Below are 14,134 nucleotides of genomic sequence, written 5' to 3' on the forward strand. Positions count from 1 at the left end.
CTACCGTTAACCCTGTATTCTGCATTCTTATTTGTTTTTCCAAAATGGACAACCTCACACTTGGCAGGGTTGAACTCCATCTGCCACTCCTCAGCCCAGCTCTGCATCATATCTAAGTCTCTTTGCAGCCGACAACAGCCCTCCTCACTATCCACAACTCCACCAATCTTCGTATCGTCTGCAAATTTACTGACCCACCCTTCGACTCCCTCATCCAAGTCATTAATAAAAATTACAAAACAGCAGAGGACCCAGAACTGATCCCTGCGGAACTCCACTTGTAACTGGGCTCCAGGTTGTGTTTAGTTTATTGGTATCTTTATATGGAAGTAACAGGCATGGTTATTATGACGAGCATGTGGGTTTCCAACAGCATCTGATGCACATCAAAGGTTGCTCTACTGAATATGAACTCATTGTATATGGGATAGCATGAATAAGGAATTGGTTAGCTATCAGGAAGCAGAGATGGCTGGGTCTTTTTCAGGCTGGCAAGCTCTCAGCAGTGGAGTGACATTGGGATCAGTGCTCGGTCTCAACTATTTGAAGCTTATATTAATGCCTTGGATATGAAGACCAAAGGTATTATGGCTAAATTCGCTGATGACACCAAGATAGCTAGAAAAGTAAGTTGTCAAATGGAGGTAGAAAGTATGTAAAGGGTATACGTGAGTTAAGTGAGTGGGCAAAAATTTGGAAGATGCGGCATATTGTGAACTTGTCCACTTGGTTAGGAAAAATTGAAAATCAGTGTACTATTTAAATGTGGAGAGACTGCAGAACATGGAGATACAGAGGAATCCAGATGTCCAAAAAAAATGTTATTGAGCAGGTACAGGAAGAGGTTTGAAATGCAAATTGAATGTTACCATTTATTACAAGAGGAATTGCGAAGAAAAGTAAGGAAATTTTACTGGAGCTTTACAAAGCCTTGGTGAGATAACATTTGGATTACAGTGTCCTTATGATTGCTTAAGATATAATTGTTTTAGCAGCAGTTCAAATAAAGTTCACTGAATATTCCTGGGATCGCTGAAGAAAGGTTGAGCTTTTTTGACGTTTGTTGATTACAGGTCAGAAGAATCACTGGTCATCTTATAACATGTAACACCCTGAGGAGAAGAGAGATTGAAAAGTTTAAGCCTATACTCTCTGGAATTTAGAAGAATGAGGGTAGATTAACTTGAGGTATTCAAGTTGATAAAAGATATGGATAACATAGATGCGGAATGGATGCTTCCTCTTGTGGGCATTCTGGGATGAGGTGTCATGGTCTAAGGATAAGGGGTAACAAATTTAAAACAGTGTTGACGAGAAACAACTTCTCCCAAAGGGTTGGGAATGCGTGGAATTCGTCACCCTGAAGTGCGGTGGATGCTGGGACAGTGAGTAAATTTTAAGGAGGAGGTAGACAGATTTTTAATTGGTAATGGATTGATGGGTTATGAGGAGAAGGCAAGAAAATGGGGGTGAGAAGTATATCAGCCATGATCGGATGGCAGAGCAGATTCGATATGCCGAATGGCCTAATTCTGCTCCCATATCTTATGCACTCATGAATGCTGAAAGCATGGTTCACCTTCCAGGAGAGACTCATGAGGAAAGGTCAACTCAGATGCTGCCTAACCTGCTGTGCTTCTCCAGTGCCACGCTTCTCAACTTCATATAGACTAGGTCTACTGCCCTGCTCTCATCAACCTTTATCAAAGAACTCTAACAAACTTGTGAGGCATGATCTCCCAAACACAAAAGCCATGCTGACTACTCTTAATCAAACCCTGTCTTTCCAAATGCATGTGTATCTTATCTCTCAAGTAACTTACCCACCACAGATGTTAGGCTTACTGGTCTGTAGTTCCCAGGCTTTTCTTTGCAGCCCTTCTTAAATAATGGCGCAACATTTCTACCCTCCAATCTTATGGGACCTCACCCATGCCTAACATTGATGCATAAGGAACAAACAGGGCCCCTGCAATTTCTTCTCCAGTCTTTTGCAGTGTTCTTGGATATCCACCTTCATACATTCTAATACATCCACCACCTCCTCTACTGTGATATGGACTGTCCCCAAAATATCTAACTTCCCCAAGTTTCCAACTCTTCAGTCTTTCTCCATGGTAAATACAGAGGAGAAATATTCATTGCTTATCTCCTGTGGTTCCATACATAACACTTTAGTCTTTGAGGGAACCTATTCTCTCTAGTTATTTAAAAGACTGATGTACAGAGGAACCTTGATCATCCGACTTTCGGATTATCCGAACGAGATGGCAAGGTCCCGATGCTTGGCTAAACTTTCTTATCCGGCATTTGATTATCTGAACAAAATACCTCCTGCCCGTGTTGCTCGGGTAATCGAGGTTCTTCTGTACGCCATTTGGCCCAAGTGGTCTGTACCAGGTGTTTATATCACATATTAAATAGCGAGGTGATGGCCCAGATGTTCCAGGGACCTGTGTTCAAATTCTGCCTCGGCAGATGGTGAAATTTGAATTCAATAAAAAATGATCTTGAAGTAAGAGTTTATTGACGACCATGAAACCATTGTAAATTGTTGGAAAACTCCACCTGGTTCACTGATGCCCCTTAAAAACTGCAATCCATGGCTGGCTCATGTGTGACAGCAATGTGGTCAACTTTTAACTGTCCTTTGGGCAATTAACTGCTCTTCTTGCCAGCAATAGCCACCTTCTTCATTGAGTTAACGAAAATCATCTCACCCGAGCAGCATATCTTTGTGTTCATCTCACCCTCATACTTATTTATTTGTCTGTTAAATGTGTCTGTGCTTGATTTCAATTTGCTCAGTTTGATGAATGGCTGGTTTGCAGTGCAGAGTGACATCAACAATCATGTGGGTTCAATTCCCACACCGGCTGAATTGAAGGTCCTTCTTCTCAACCTCTTCCCTCGCATGATGCGAGCTGACACTCAGGTTAAACCAACATCAATACTCTCTTTCTAATGAGAGAGCAGCTTTATATGGTCCTTTGGGACCATGATGACTTTACTTATTTACCTACATCTGTGCTATTTACCTCTAAGCACTCCATGGATATCAGGACCACTTGTTACCCTGTCAAATCAACAACCATACAACTAAAGCACAGTAATGTTTTATATCCTAATGGTACGTAATTCAAGAGAGTTTTAACTTATGTCCGGTTTATGAGGACAGTGTTGTTTCCGGTGTGATTTCATATTCCTGATGAAGGGCTTTTGCCCGAGACGTCGATTTTACTGATCCTTGGATGTTGCCTGAACTGCTGTGCTCTTCCAGCACCACTAATCCAGAATCTGGTTTCCAGCATCTGCAGTCATTGTTTTTACCTCGATTCATATGCCAGTCTGAGTAAAGAAAATTCTCACAAATTCAGAACTAAATTTATTCCTGCACAAAAGCCAAGTCGACTTCACCCCTTGTCTACTGCATAACCAATCTCTCCCTCATTCATGGCCTCTCAATGACGTGGTGGTGACATTGAGTGATTGTTTCTCCTGCCGGGTAGGGGGGGTGGTCAAGAACACAGGAGTTCAGTCTTGGGCATTCAGTTTGTGAGTGAGGTCAAGAAATATTTTGTCAATTGAGGGGTTTTGAATCTTTGCAATTCCCTACTCTAGACAGGCCTCACTGAATGTGCTTAAGGCTTGCATGGATAGATTGTTGTTCTCTGTCAATCGAGGGATATGGGAAGTCAGTGTGAAAGTAGAATTAAATCCAAAGATTAGTCAAGATTATACTGAATGGTGGAGTGAACACGATGGGTTTACTGCCTACTTCTTACATTCCTGATTCTTGTAAGTGATGTGAAATAAAATAGAAGAGACTGTTGGTTTGGGTGAAAAATGTGTTAAACCCCTCTTCAGACTCTCTAATTGAGCAATCTCTGGAATATCAGGACCACTTGTTACCCTGTCAAATCAACAACCATACAACTAAAGCACAATAATGTTTTATATCCTAATGGTACGTAATTCAAGAGAGTTTTAACTTCTGTCCGGTTTATGAGGACAGTGTTGTTTCCGGTGTGATTTTCACTACAAGTAATTCAAGTTTTGAAATTGTGCTGCTTGATTGCTGTGTTGTGAAGGTGAGGACAATAATTAAATCAATTTTCATTCTGACCAGTGTTGGAACCCTTACCTCAGGCACTGGCACAGCACCTTCGATGGATCATGCAGAAAGATCTGTTGGGACAAGATGTTTTCCTAATAGGTCCACCTGGTCCTTTACGACGCTCCATTGCTATGCAGTATTTGGTAAGCCATTTTCTAGTTCCTATGCAAATACTGTCAATGTGTTGTAGTTCCAGTTTGTTGATTTTTTTGTGAGATGACTAATTCTGTTTTGGGAAAGAAATCGATTTGCAGTTTACCAGTGTGTGGATATGAATAACAATGAATATCAATGGTGATATTGTTTGGGAAAGGGAAGAGTGCAAGATTAGTCAATTGCAAATGTTAGGATGATAGCTACATTCTGCCGCCAAGATTGTTTAACTGAAGGAGATTACATGGTTTTTAAGTATTTTCTCAGGGTGTCTGTCTACACATTTAAAAACGGTATTGAGCATGCCCCAGTACTTAGGAGAAAGTGAGGATTGCAAATGCTGGAGAGTCAGAGTCGAAAAGTGTGGTGCTGGAAAAGCACAGCCGGTCAGGCAGCATCCGAGGAGCAGGAGAGTCGATGTTTCAGGCATAAGCCCTTCATCAGGCATGTGGAGATGAGATAAATAGGAGGGTGGGGCTGGGGGGGAAGGTACCTGGAAAGGGGAAAGGTGGATGCAGATGAGGGGCAATTGCGATAGGTCGGTGGGGAGGGTGGAGCGGATAGGTGGGGAAGGAAGATGGACAGGTCAGTAGGGCGGTGCCAAGTTGGAAGGTTGGAGCGAGGATTTGGAAGGTTGGAGCGAGGATGTGGTGGGGGGAGGGGAGATTTGGAAACTAGCGAAGTTGATGTTGATGCTTTGTGGTTGAAGGGTCTCTAGGCAGATGAGGCATTCTTCCTCCAGGTGTTGGGTAGCTTGGATTTGGCTGTGAAGGAGACCCAGGACTTGGATGTCCTTAGGGGATTGGGAGGGGGAGTTGAAGTGGTCAGCCACTGGGTGGTGAAGTTGTTTGGTGCTTGTGTCCCAGAAATGTTCCCTGAAATGTTTCACGAGTTGGCATCATGTCTCCCTGATTACTGTTCACTTTAGTGATAGAAAGGGATAGGTGTATACCACTGGGCAAGAGTTACAGCTGGGGGAAAGGCAATTACGATGCGATTAGGCAAGATTTAGGAAGCATAGGATGGGGAAGAAAACTGCAGGGGATGGGCACATTAGAAATGTGGAGCTTATTCAAGGAAAAGCTACTGTGTGTCCTAGATAAGTATGTACCTGTCAGCCAGGGAGGAACTGTAGAGCGCGGGAGCCATGGTTTACGAAGGAAGTGGAATCTCTGGTTAAGAGGCAGAAGAAGGCTTATGTTAGGATGAGATGTGAAGGCTCAGTTAGGGCGCTTGAGGGTTACGGTAGCCGGGAAAGACCTAAAGAGAGAGCTCAGAAGAGCCAGGAGGAGACATGAGAAGTTGTCAGTGGATAGGATCAGGGAAAACCCTCAGGCTTTCCATAGGTATCTAAGGAATAAAAGAATGACGAGAGTAAGATTAGGGCCAATCAAGGATAGTAGTGGGACGTTGTGTGTGGAGTCGGAGGAGATAGGGAAAGCACTAAATGAATATTTTTCGACAGTATTCACTCTAGAAAACGACAATGTTGTCGAGGAGATTATTGACATACAGGCTGCTAGACTGGGGGTGGGATTGAGGTTCACAAGGAAGAGGTATTAGAAATCCTGCAGTGTGTGAAAATAGATAGGTCCCCTGGGCTGGATGGGATTTATCCTAGGATCCTCTGGGAAGCCAGGGAGGAGATTACCGAGCCTTTGACATTGATCTTTAAATCGTCATTGTCTACAAGAATAGTGCCAGAAGACTGGAGGATAGCAAATGTGGTTCCCCTGTTCAAGAAGGGGAGTAGAGACAACCCTGGTAATTATAGAGCAGTGAGCCTTACTTCAGTTGTTGGTAAAGTATTGGAAAAGGTTATAAGGGATAGGATTTATAATCATCCAAAAAAGAATAATTTGATTATGGATAGTCAGCATGGTTTTGTGAAGGGAAAGTCATGCCTCACAAACCTTATTGAGTTCTTTGAGAAGGTGCCCAAACAGGTAGATGAGAGTAAACAGGTCGATGTGGTGTATATGGATTTCAGCAAGGCGTTCGATGAGGTTCCCCACAGTAGGCTATTATACAAAATGCGGAGGAATGGGATTGTGGAAGACATAGCAGTTTGGATCAGTAATTGGCTTGCTGAAAGAAGACAGAGGGTGGTGGTTGATGGGAAATGTTCATCCTGGAGTCCAGTTACTAGTGGTGTACCGCAAGGGTCAGTGTTGGGTCCACTGCTGTTCGTCATTTTTATAAATGACCTGGATGAGGGTGTCGAAGGGTGGGTTAGTAAATTTGCAGATGACACTAAGGTCGGTGGAGTTGTGGATAGTGACGAAGGATGTTGCAGGTTACAGAGAGACATAGATAAGCTGCAGAGCTGGGCTGAGAGGTGGCAAATGGAGTTTAATGCGGACAAGTGTGGGGTGATTCACTTTGGAAGGAGTGACAGGAATGTGGAGTATGGGGCTAATGGTAAGATTCTTGGTAGTGTAGATGAGCAGAGAGATCTCGGTGTCGAGGTACACAGATCCTTGAAAGTTGCCACCCAGGTTGACAGGGTTGTTAAGAAAGCATTCAGTGTTTTAGCTTTTATTAATAGAGGGTTCGAGTTCCGGAACCATGAGGTTATGCTGCAGCTATGCAAAACTCTGGTGCGGCCGCACTTGGAGTATTGTGTACAGTCTGGTCATCGCATTATAAGAAGGATGTGGAAGCTTTGGAAAGGGTGCAGAGGAGATTTACTCGGATGTTGCCTGGTATGGAGGGAAGGTCTTATGAGGAAAGGCTGAGGGACTTGAGGCTGCTTTTGTTGGAGAGAATGTGGTTGAGAGGTGACTTAATAGAGACATATAAGATAATCAGAGGGTTAGATAGGGTGGACAGGGAGAACCTTTTTCCAAGAATGGTGACGGCGAGCACGAGGGGACATGGCTTTAAATTGAGGAGTGATAGATATAGGTCAGATGTCAGAGGTAGTTTCTTTACTCAGAGAGTAGTAAGGGTATGGAATGCTTTGCCTGCAACGGTAGTAGATTCGCCAACTTTAAGTACATTTAAGTCGTCATTGGACAAGCATATGGACGTACATGGAATAGTGTAGGTTAGATGGGCTTCAGATTGGTATGACAGGTGGGTGCAACATCGAGGGCTGAATGGCCTGTACTGCGCTGTAATGTTCTATGAAGAGGAAACCACATCGAGAGCAATGGACACAATCCATGAGGTAGGTGGATGTGCAGGAAAATCTCTGATGGATGTGAAAAGATCGTTTAGGGCCTTGGACGGAGGGGGTAGATGTGAGAGCAGGTTTTACACTTCTTGTGGCGGCAAGGGAAGGTGCCGGGTGTGGAGGGTGGGTTGATGGGGGATAGACCTGTTGAGCGAGTCATGGAGGGAATGGTCTTTGCAAAATGCAGATAGGGCAGGGAGGGAAATATGTCTCTGTGGTGGGGTCTGATTGTAGACGGCGGAAATGGCAGACGATAATGCACTATATCCAGAGGTTAGCGGGGAGGAAGGTGAGGATCAGGGGGTTCTATTGTTATTGTGGTTGGAGGGGTGGGGTTCAAGGGTGAAGGTGCAGGAAGTGGAGGAGATCTGCTGGAGGGCATTGATCACATGGGGAGGAAATTGCAGTCCTTGAAATAGGAGACCATCTGGGATGTCCTGGTGTGGAATTGCTCCTCCTGGGAACAGATATGGCAGAGGCAGAAGAATTGGGAGTAAGGGATTGCATTCTTATAGGATGGGAGATGGGAGGAGGTGTAGTCCAGGTATCTATGGGAGTCGGTGGGTTTGAAATGAATGTCCATGTTGAGTCGATCATTGGAGATGGAGACGGAGGGGTCCAGGAAAGGGAGGGAAGATCTGAGATGGTCCAGGTGAACTTCAGGTCAGGGTGGAAGGTGTTAGTGAAGTTGAACTGTTTAGGTGCTTCGTGGGAGCACGAGGTGGAACTGATATAATCATTAATGTAGCGAAGGAAAAGGTGCAGGTGTAACTGTGGAAGATGGTGTTCCAAGTATCCTATGAAGAGGCAGGCATAGCTGGGGCCCATGCGGGTGCCCATGATTATTACCCCTTTGGTCTGATGGAAATGGGAGGATTGGAAGGAGAAGTTGTTGAGGGTGAGGACTAGTCCCGCCAATTGAACATGTCCCAGTCGTGCCCTGCTGTGAAATCCATCACAATTCAAATGCTTGACACACCTGTAGAGCAGGAAGAACCCTGATATAATTCTCGTTAACTCAAATATCCAACTAAATAGGGATCAAGCATTGCCTTGAGCGTGTTTAAAAAACTATCAGTCTTCAATTTGTTCATGTTCATTTTCCCTTTGAGTATATTCACCTAAAAATAATTAGTAACAAGGCCACAACTTTTAATTCTGAAACAATAATTCACAATGATGTTTTCAAATTTAGCATTGATATTTTATTTTGGAAATCTGTTTTTGTGAGCTCCTGTAGGAAGCTGTGCCTGGGTGACCCAGGCTGTGAATTTTGGTGGCCTTGCTCTGGCCATTTTATTGCCCTGGCAGATGCTGCTGAATCCTGGATATATACCCTATTGCTTTGTAGGCATCAAGTGCATGTACGGATCCATTGCTACTTTCCTTAACAGCTGTGTAGATTGGCAGACCACATGCCTTAAGTAATCTGCCCCAGGTCCCCAGACTGAAATACACCTGATTTACTGACAAGCTTCGGTTTGCTAACTGCAGCAAAAAACGTCTTCCTTAATTCTATTGCTAGATTAGTGTATTTTTGTGCTGTCTGGAGCCAGTCTCCTTTATCGCTTCTGTCCAGATTCTCAAGTTCCAGCACTATCTGGTTGCTGCATTCACTTCAGAACTGTTTTTGCTTCCCATCTTGTTTCCTACCCTGTGTTGAGTCAAAGGTAAGGCAAGGAAATACAGTATTTTAATGAAGGGATATGCACAAGAGCCAAGGGATACAGAGAAATATAGGATGATAGATCACAAAACAATAATTAGTAAGTCAGTCAGAAGGAGGCAGAATGATTGTGAGAAAGAAATTCAGACATACAATAAGAGATTTCATTGAAAATGGATGAGACATAATAGAATAAGAAGTGAACAGATGAAGTGAAAGTCAAAGTAAGGGGAGAAAGTGAAGACTGCGGATGCTGAAGATCTGAGTCAAAACGTGTGGTGCTGGAAAAGCCCAGCCGGTCAGGCCGCATCCGTGGAGCAGGAGAGCCGAAGTTTTGAGCATAAGCTCTTCATCAGGAATGTGACTGAAAGTCAAAGTATAACAGGTAGCCAGAAGTGATGAAAAAGTAAGTTCTTTTATTAAACTGTTGTGATGATTTTATGGATGTTTTACTAGATTGAATTTCTTTTTTGTAACACTGGTGTTTATGAAGTTAATTGTTTAATATATGTGCATAATTCATAATTTTGAACATATATACAATAGAATCCTTTCATCTAACTGTTAATTGTGTTCCAATGTGGTGCAGTTTTCCTACAACAAGCAATATGTTTTTCTTCACAGCTGCTGCCAACTTCAGTTCCACTGGCTATAACAATTCACAATGGTGCCTTCTATCATTTTCACTCAAGAAAATGATAACATTATAATTTTAAAAATAATTACTTATCATGTTTACAGTTTGCTTCTATCAGATATCTATCCTGAATTATTGACATTGAACATTTCACAAGGGCTTTATGAACATCCTGGTCTTGCTTTTTTTCTGTACAGACTGGAGATGACTTTTGTGTTGTGTAGCAGTTTGAATTGAGATTCGAGTTGTACCTGAGATCAACCATTGTCACTTTTACTCTGTAGTGTTAGAATGACAAATTGTGTATAGCTTAACTCTGGAACGTGAAACATTTTCCCATCTGTGCACCCCCCCTCTCATTTTTGGAGTGATATATTTCACCCTTTCCTCATGTCTGATTTGAAACTAAAAACAGCTTCGCACCAAATCAGCCTAAAGTGATTCTGATCCAGATGAAAGGTGGTTGCCATTGTGAGACCAAAGCCTCACCAGTTGTGAGGGGAAGGATGTTGATCAAAATTAAACATAGCAGAATAAAATATGAGAACAACTGGATTGAATTGCAGAATTTTTCCAGCACCGGAGGAAACCATTCATCCCACAGTATCTTCGCTGGCTCTCCGAATGATCACTGCACCCAAGCACTTGTTTCCTGTCTTCCTGTAGCGAGTCGTGAGTTCATGGAATGCCCTGCCAGTAGCAGTGGTGGACTCTCCCTCTTTATGGGCATTTAAATGGGCATTGGATAGGCATATGGAGGATAGTGGGCTAGTGTAGGTTAGGTGGGCTTGGATCGGCGCAACATCGAGGGCCAAAGGGCCTGTACTGCGCTGTATGTTTCTATGTTCTATGTTCTCCTTTGCAGATAATAATCCAATTCCTTTTTAAATACCTTGATTGAATCTGCCTCCATCACGCTACTAAGCGGCATATTTGAATTCTTAATCACTTGCTGTGTGAAAAGCTTTTTCTTCACGTCTCCACATTGTTTCTTTATCCAGTCACCTTTAATCTGTGTCTTGTGGTTTGATGCTGCCACCAATGGGAGCTTAGATTAGATTACTTACCTACAATGTGGAAACAGGCCATTTGGCCCAACAAGTCCACACCGACCCTCCAAAGAGTAACCCACTCAGACCCAATTCCCTCTAACTAATGCACTGAACACTATGGGCAGTTTAGCATGGGCACCTGACCTGCACAACTTTGGGACTGTCTGAGGAAACTGGAGCACCCGGAGGAAACCTACGCAGACATGGAAACTGGAGCACCCGGAGGAAACCTACGCAGACATGGAAAGAATGTGCAAACTCCACACAGACAGTTGCCCGAGGCTGGAATCGAACATGGGTCCCTGGCGCTGTAAGGCTGCATTGTCAGTGAGCAGTCACTTGTTTCCTGTTGCCTGACCTTGTACTGTGTCTGGTCTACTGACAGATGTGAACAGCTTCAATTGTGGTTTTGCTTATTGTGATTCTCTGGGTATATTCGAAGACGTTGTTCAGTTAACCTAATGCATATCAGTTGGGCTTAACTCCACCGTTCCACCTTCTCCCCACCGCTGTCTCACTATTCTTTGGCTCGAAACATATTTAGTTGACACCTTGCCCACTAATTTGTTTAGTGTGCAAGTGTCAGTGATAAAATATTAAGCGAACTTAACACAATAAGTTGAAACATTTACAGGGAGGAATGGAGCCTGCTTCAAACTTGAGCAGTTTTGAGATCACCATATGGGTGATAACTGTTTGCCAAACACTTTTGCAATGCTATAGGTTAAGCTGCTGGTTGTGAGTGGCCTTACATGTGACACAGAATTTTGATATCTGACAGATTAGATACGATGGATCAGAAATTGGCTTTTTACCAGTTATCGCAGAATAAGTTCATGAGGAAACTAAAAGTTCATACGACTGCTGTGGGCAAGAATTGCTGGAGGCCAGGTCTGCAGATGTACAAAAAAAGTTTTGTAACGATCGACCCAATAACTACAGACCAATCAGTTTAACATCGGTGGTGGGAAACAACTATTTTGGATAGAAGTAAATGTAAAAATATGGATTGATTTGGAAAAGTCACCATGGATATGAGGAGAGAAAACTTTGTCTAAGCAACTTGCTGTCTGGTCAGCTCCACTAACTTGAGTTGGACAGGGGTCAGTTCGCCATGAAGCTCACCATATGGCTGAGGCACCTCAAGTGCACGCTCGGTGTCGAATACCTTGTTTGTACGGCTCTGGGTGGTTTGGGTCATGAACTGGAAGTGGATCAGTGCCCTCACGGCCAACTGCGCTGGCATCATCCGGCCCACTTCTCTGCCATCCTGAGTTCTCTCCTCCCTTGGCAAGTGCAAACCACACTCAAGGAGGAAGCTGGTCCTGGGCAGTGGCTTCATGGTGGGAGCCGCCAGTCCTGTAAGGGAGATCTCCAGTGTATGTCGCCTGTGTCCCAGACTATGGTCAGGTCCAAGCAAAAGACAGTCAATTCCTGGTAGACAATCCGAGGCTGAGACCACCCTATGGACAGGAATTGCATGTCATAATGAAGGCCGTTTTAATTTTAACCCTGTGCTGTCCCTGTCCCAGTCCCAGAAATGCTCGATGGGGTTGGTGTGAGGGAATCTTTATTTTCATTTGCAATGGGTAAAGGAATCTTTCCCTCTGACTTTTAGAACATAGTTGTCCCTGTCCCAGAAGCATTCCATGGAGAGGGAGCTGAGGGGCCTTCATTTTTATAGTTTGCTTTGTGTTCAGCTGAGCCAAGGAATATTTATTCCAGATTTCAAGACGTTATTGTCCCTACCCCAAGAGTGGGTAGTGGGGGCAGAATTGAGGAAAGCCATTTTTTGTTTATTTGTTTTCCATTTTTTCCAGAGTCACTGGAGCTTTATAAAAACTGAAAGAACTGCGGATGCTGGAAATTAGAAACAGAATTTGCTGGAGAAGCTCTGCAGGTCTGGTAGCATCTGTCTATTTACTCTCCCCGTGCCCCTCATGATTTTATAAATCCGTACGAGGTCATCCCCTAGCCTCTGGTGCTCCAGGGAAAACAGCCCCAGCCTATTCAGCCTCTCCCTATAGCTCAAATCCTCCAACCCTGACAACATCCTTGTAAATCTTGTCTGAACCCTTTCAAGTTTTATAACATCTTTCCAATACGAGGGAGACCAGAATTGTGCGCAATATGCCAAAAGTAATCTAACCAATGTCCTATACAGCTGCAACATGAACTTTCAAACTCCTGTACTCAACATTCTGATTAATAAAGGAAAGCCTTTGCCTTCTTCACTATCCTATCTACCTGAGACTCCACTTTCAAGAAACTATGAACCTGCACTCCAAGGTCTCTTTGCTCAGCAACACTTGTCAGGAATTTACCATTAAGTGTATAAGTTGTACCCTGATTTACCTATCCAAAATGCAGCATCTCACATTTTTCTAAATTAAACTCCACCTGCCAGTCCTCAACCCATTGGCCCATCTGATCAAAGTCAAGTTGTAATCCAAGGTAACCACCTTTGCTGTCCACTGCACCACCAATTTTGGTGTCATCTGTAAAGTTACTAACTTTACTCCCTAAGTTCACACCCAAATCATTTATATAAATGACAAAAAGCAGTGGACCTACACTTATGGTGAAGGATCACCACACCGGAGATGTTAACTCCGATCTATCTCCACGAATGCGACCAGACCTGCTGAACTTCTCCAGCAATTTCTGTTTATGTCACTGGAACTTTATTTCAGTTCCAGACGTGGAGAAATGTTTATTTTTCTGTTTTGAGAGATCGGAGTGTGCTCTATTTAACCTGGTACTGTCCCCATCCCAGGAGTGTCTGATTCAAGCTGTTTGCAGGAGGAGTGGGGCTTGGCATTTCTGTTTACATCTTTCATTTAAAAGAGTAGAGGGCTGTTCTTCAGACTGAAGGGCTTAGACCAGCAGTGTGCCACAAAGGTCAGTGTTGGATCCACTGTTGTTCGTCATTTATGTAAAGGATTTGGATGAGCGCATAGGAGGCATAGTTAGTTAATTTGCGGATGACACCACAATCCTATTGTCACTGAAGAAGGTTATGTAAGAGTACAATGGAATCTTCTTCAACTGGGCAAGTGAGTTGAGGAATGACAGATGAAGTTTAATTTAGATAAATATGAACTGTTGCATTTTGGTATGGCAAACCGGGAAGCACTTCGACAGTTAATGGTAGGCCCTGGTGAATAGAACATAGAAGAATACAGCGCAGTACAGGCCCTTTGGCCCTCGATGTTGCGCCGATCCAAGCCCACCTAACCTACACTAGCCCACTATCCTCCATATGCCTATCCAATGCACGTTTAAATGCCCATAATGAAGGAGAGTCCACCACTGCTACTGGCAAGGCATT

General features: G+C 43.6%; 1 protein-coding gene across 1 annotated transcript in view; it reads left to right on the plus strand.

The window, feature by feature from the left end:
• The window catches only part of vwa8 (von Willebrand factor A domain containing 8), a 340,247-nt gene that overhangs the window by 16,202 nt on the left and 309,911 nt on the right, over positions 1–14,134 (plus strand). The window contains 1 exon segment of the mRNA XM_043694451.1: positions 4,130–4,260. Coding sequence (XP_043550386.1) covers positions 4,130–4,260 — 131 coding nt within the window.

This window comes from Chiloscyllium plagiosum, chromosome 7 (genome assembly GCF_004010195.1).
Source record: "Chiloscyllium plagiosum isolate BGI_BamShark_2017 chromosome 7, ASM401019v2, whole genome shotgun sequence".
Lineage (NCBI taxonomy): Eukaryota > Metazoa > Chordata > Chondrichthyes > Orectolobiformes > Hemiscylliidae > Chiloscyllium > Chiloscyllium plagiosum.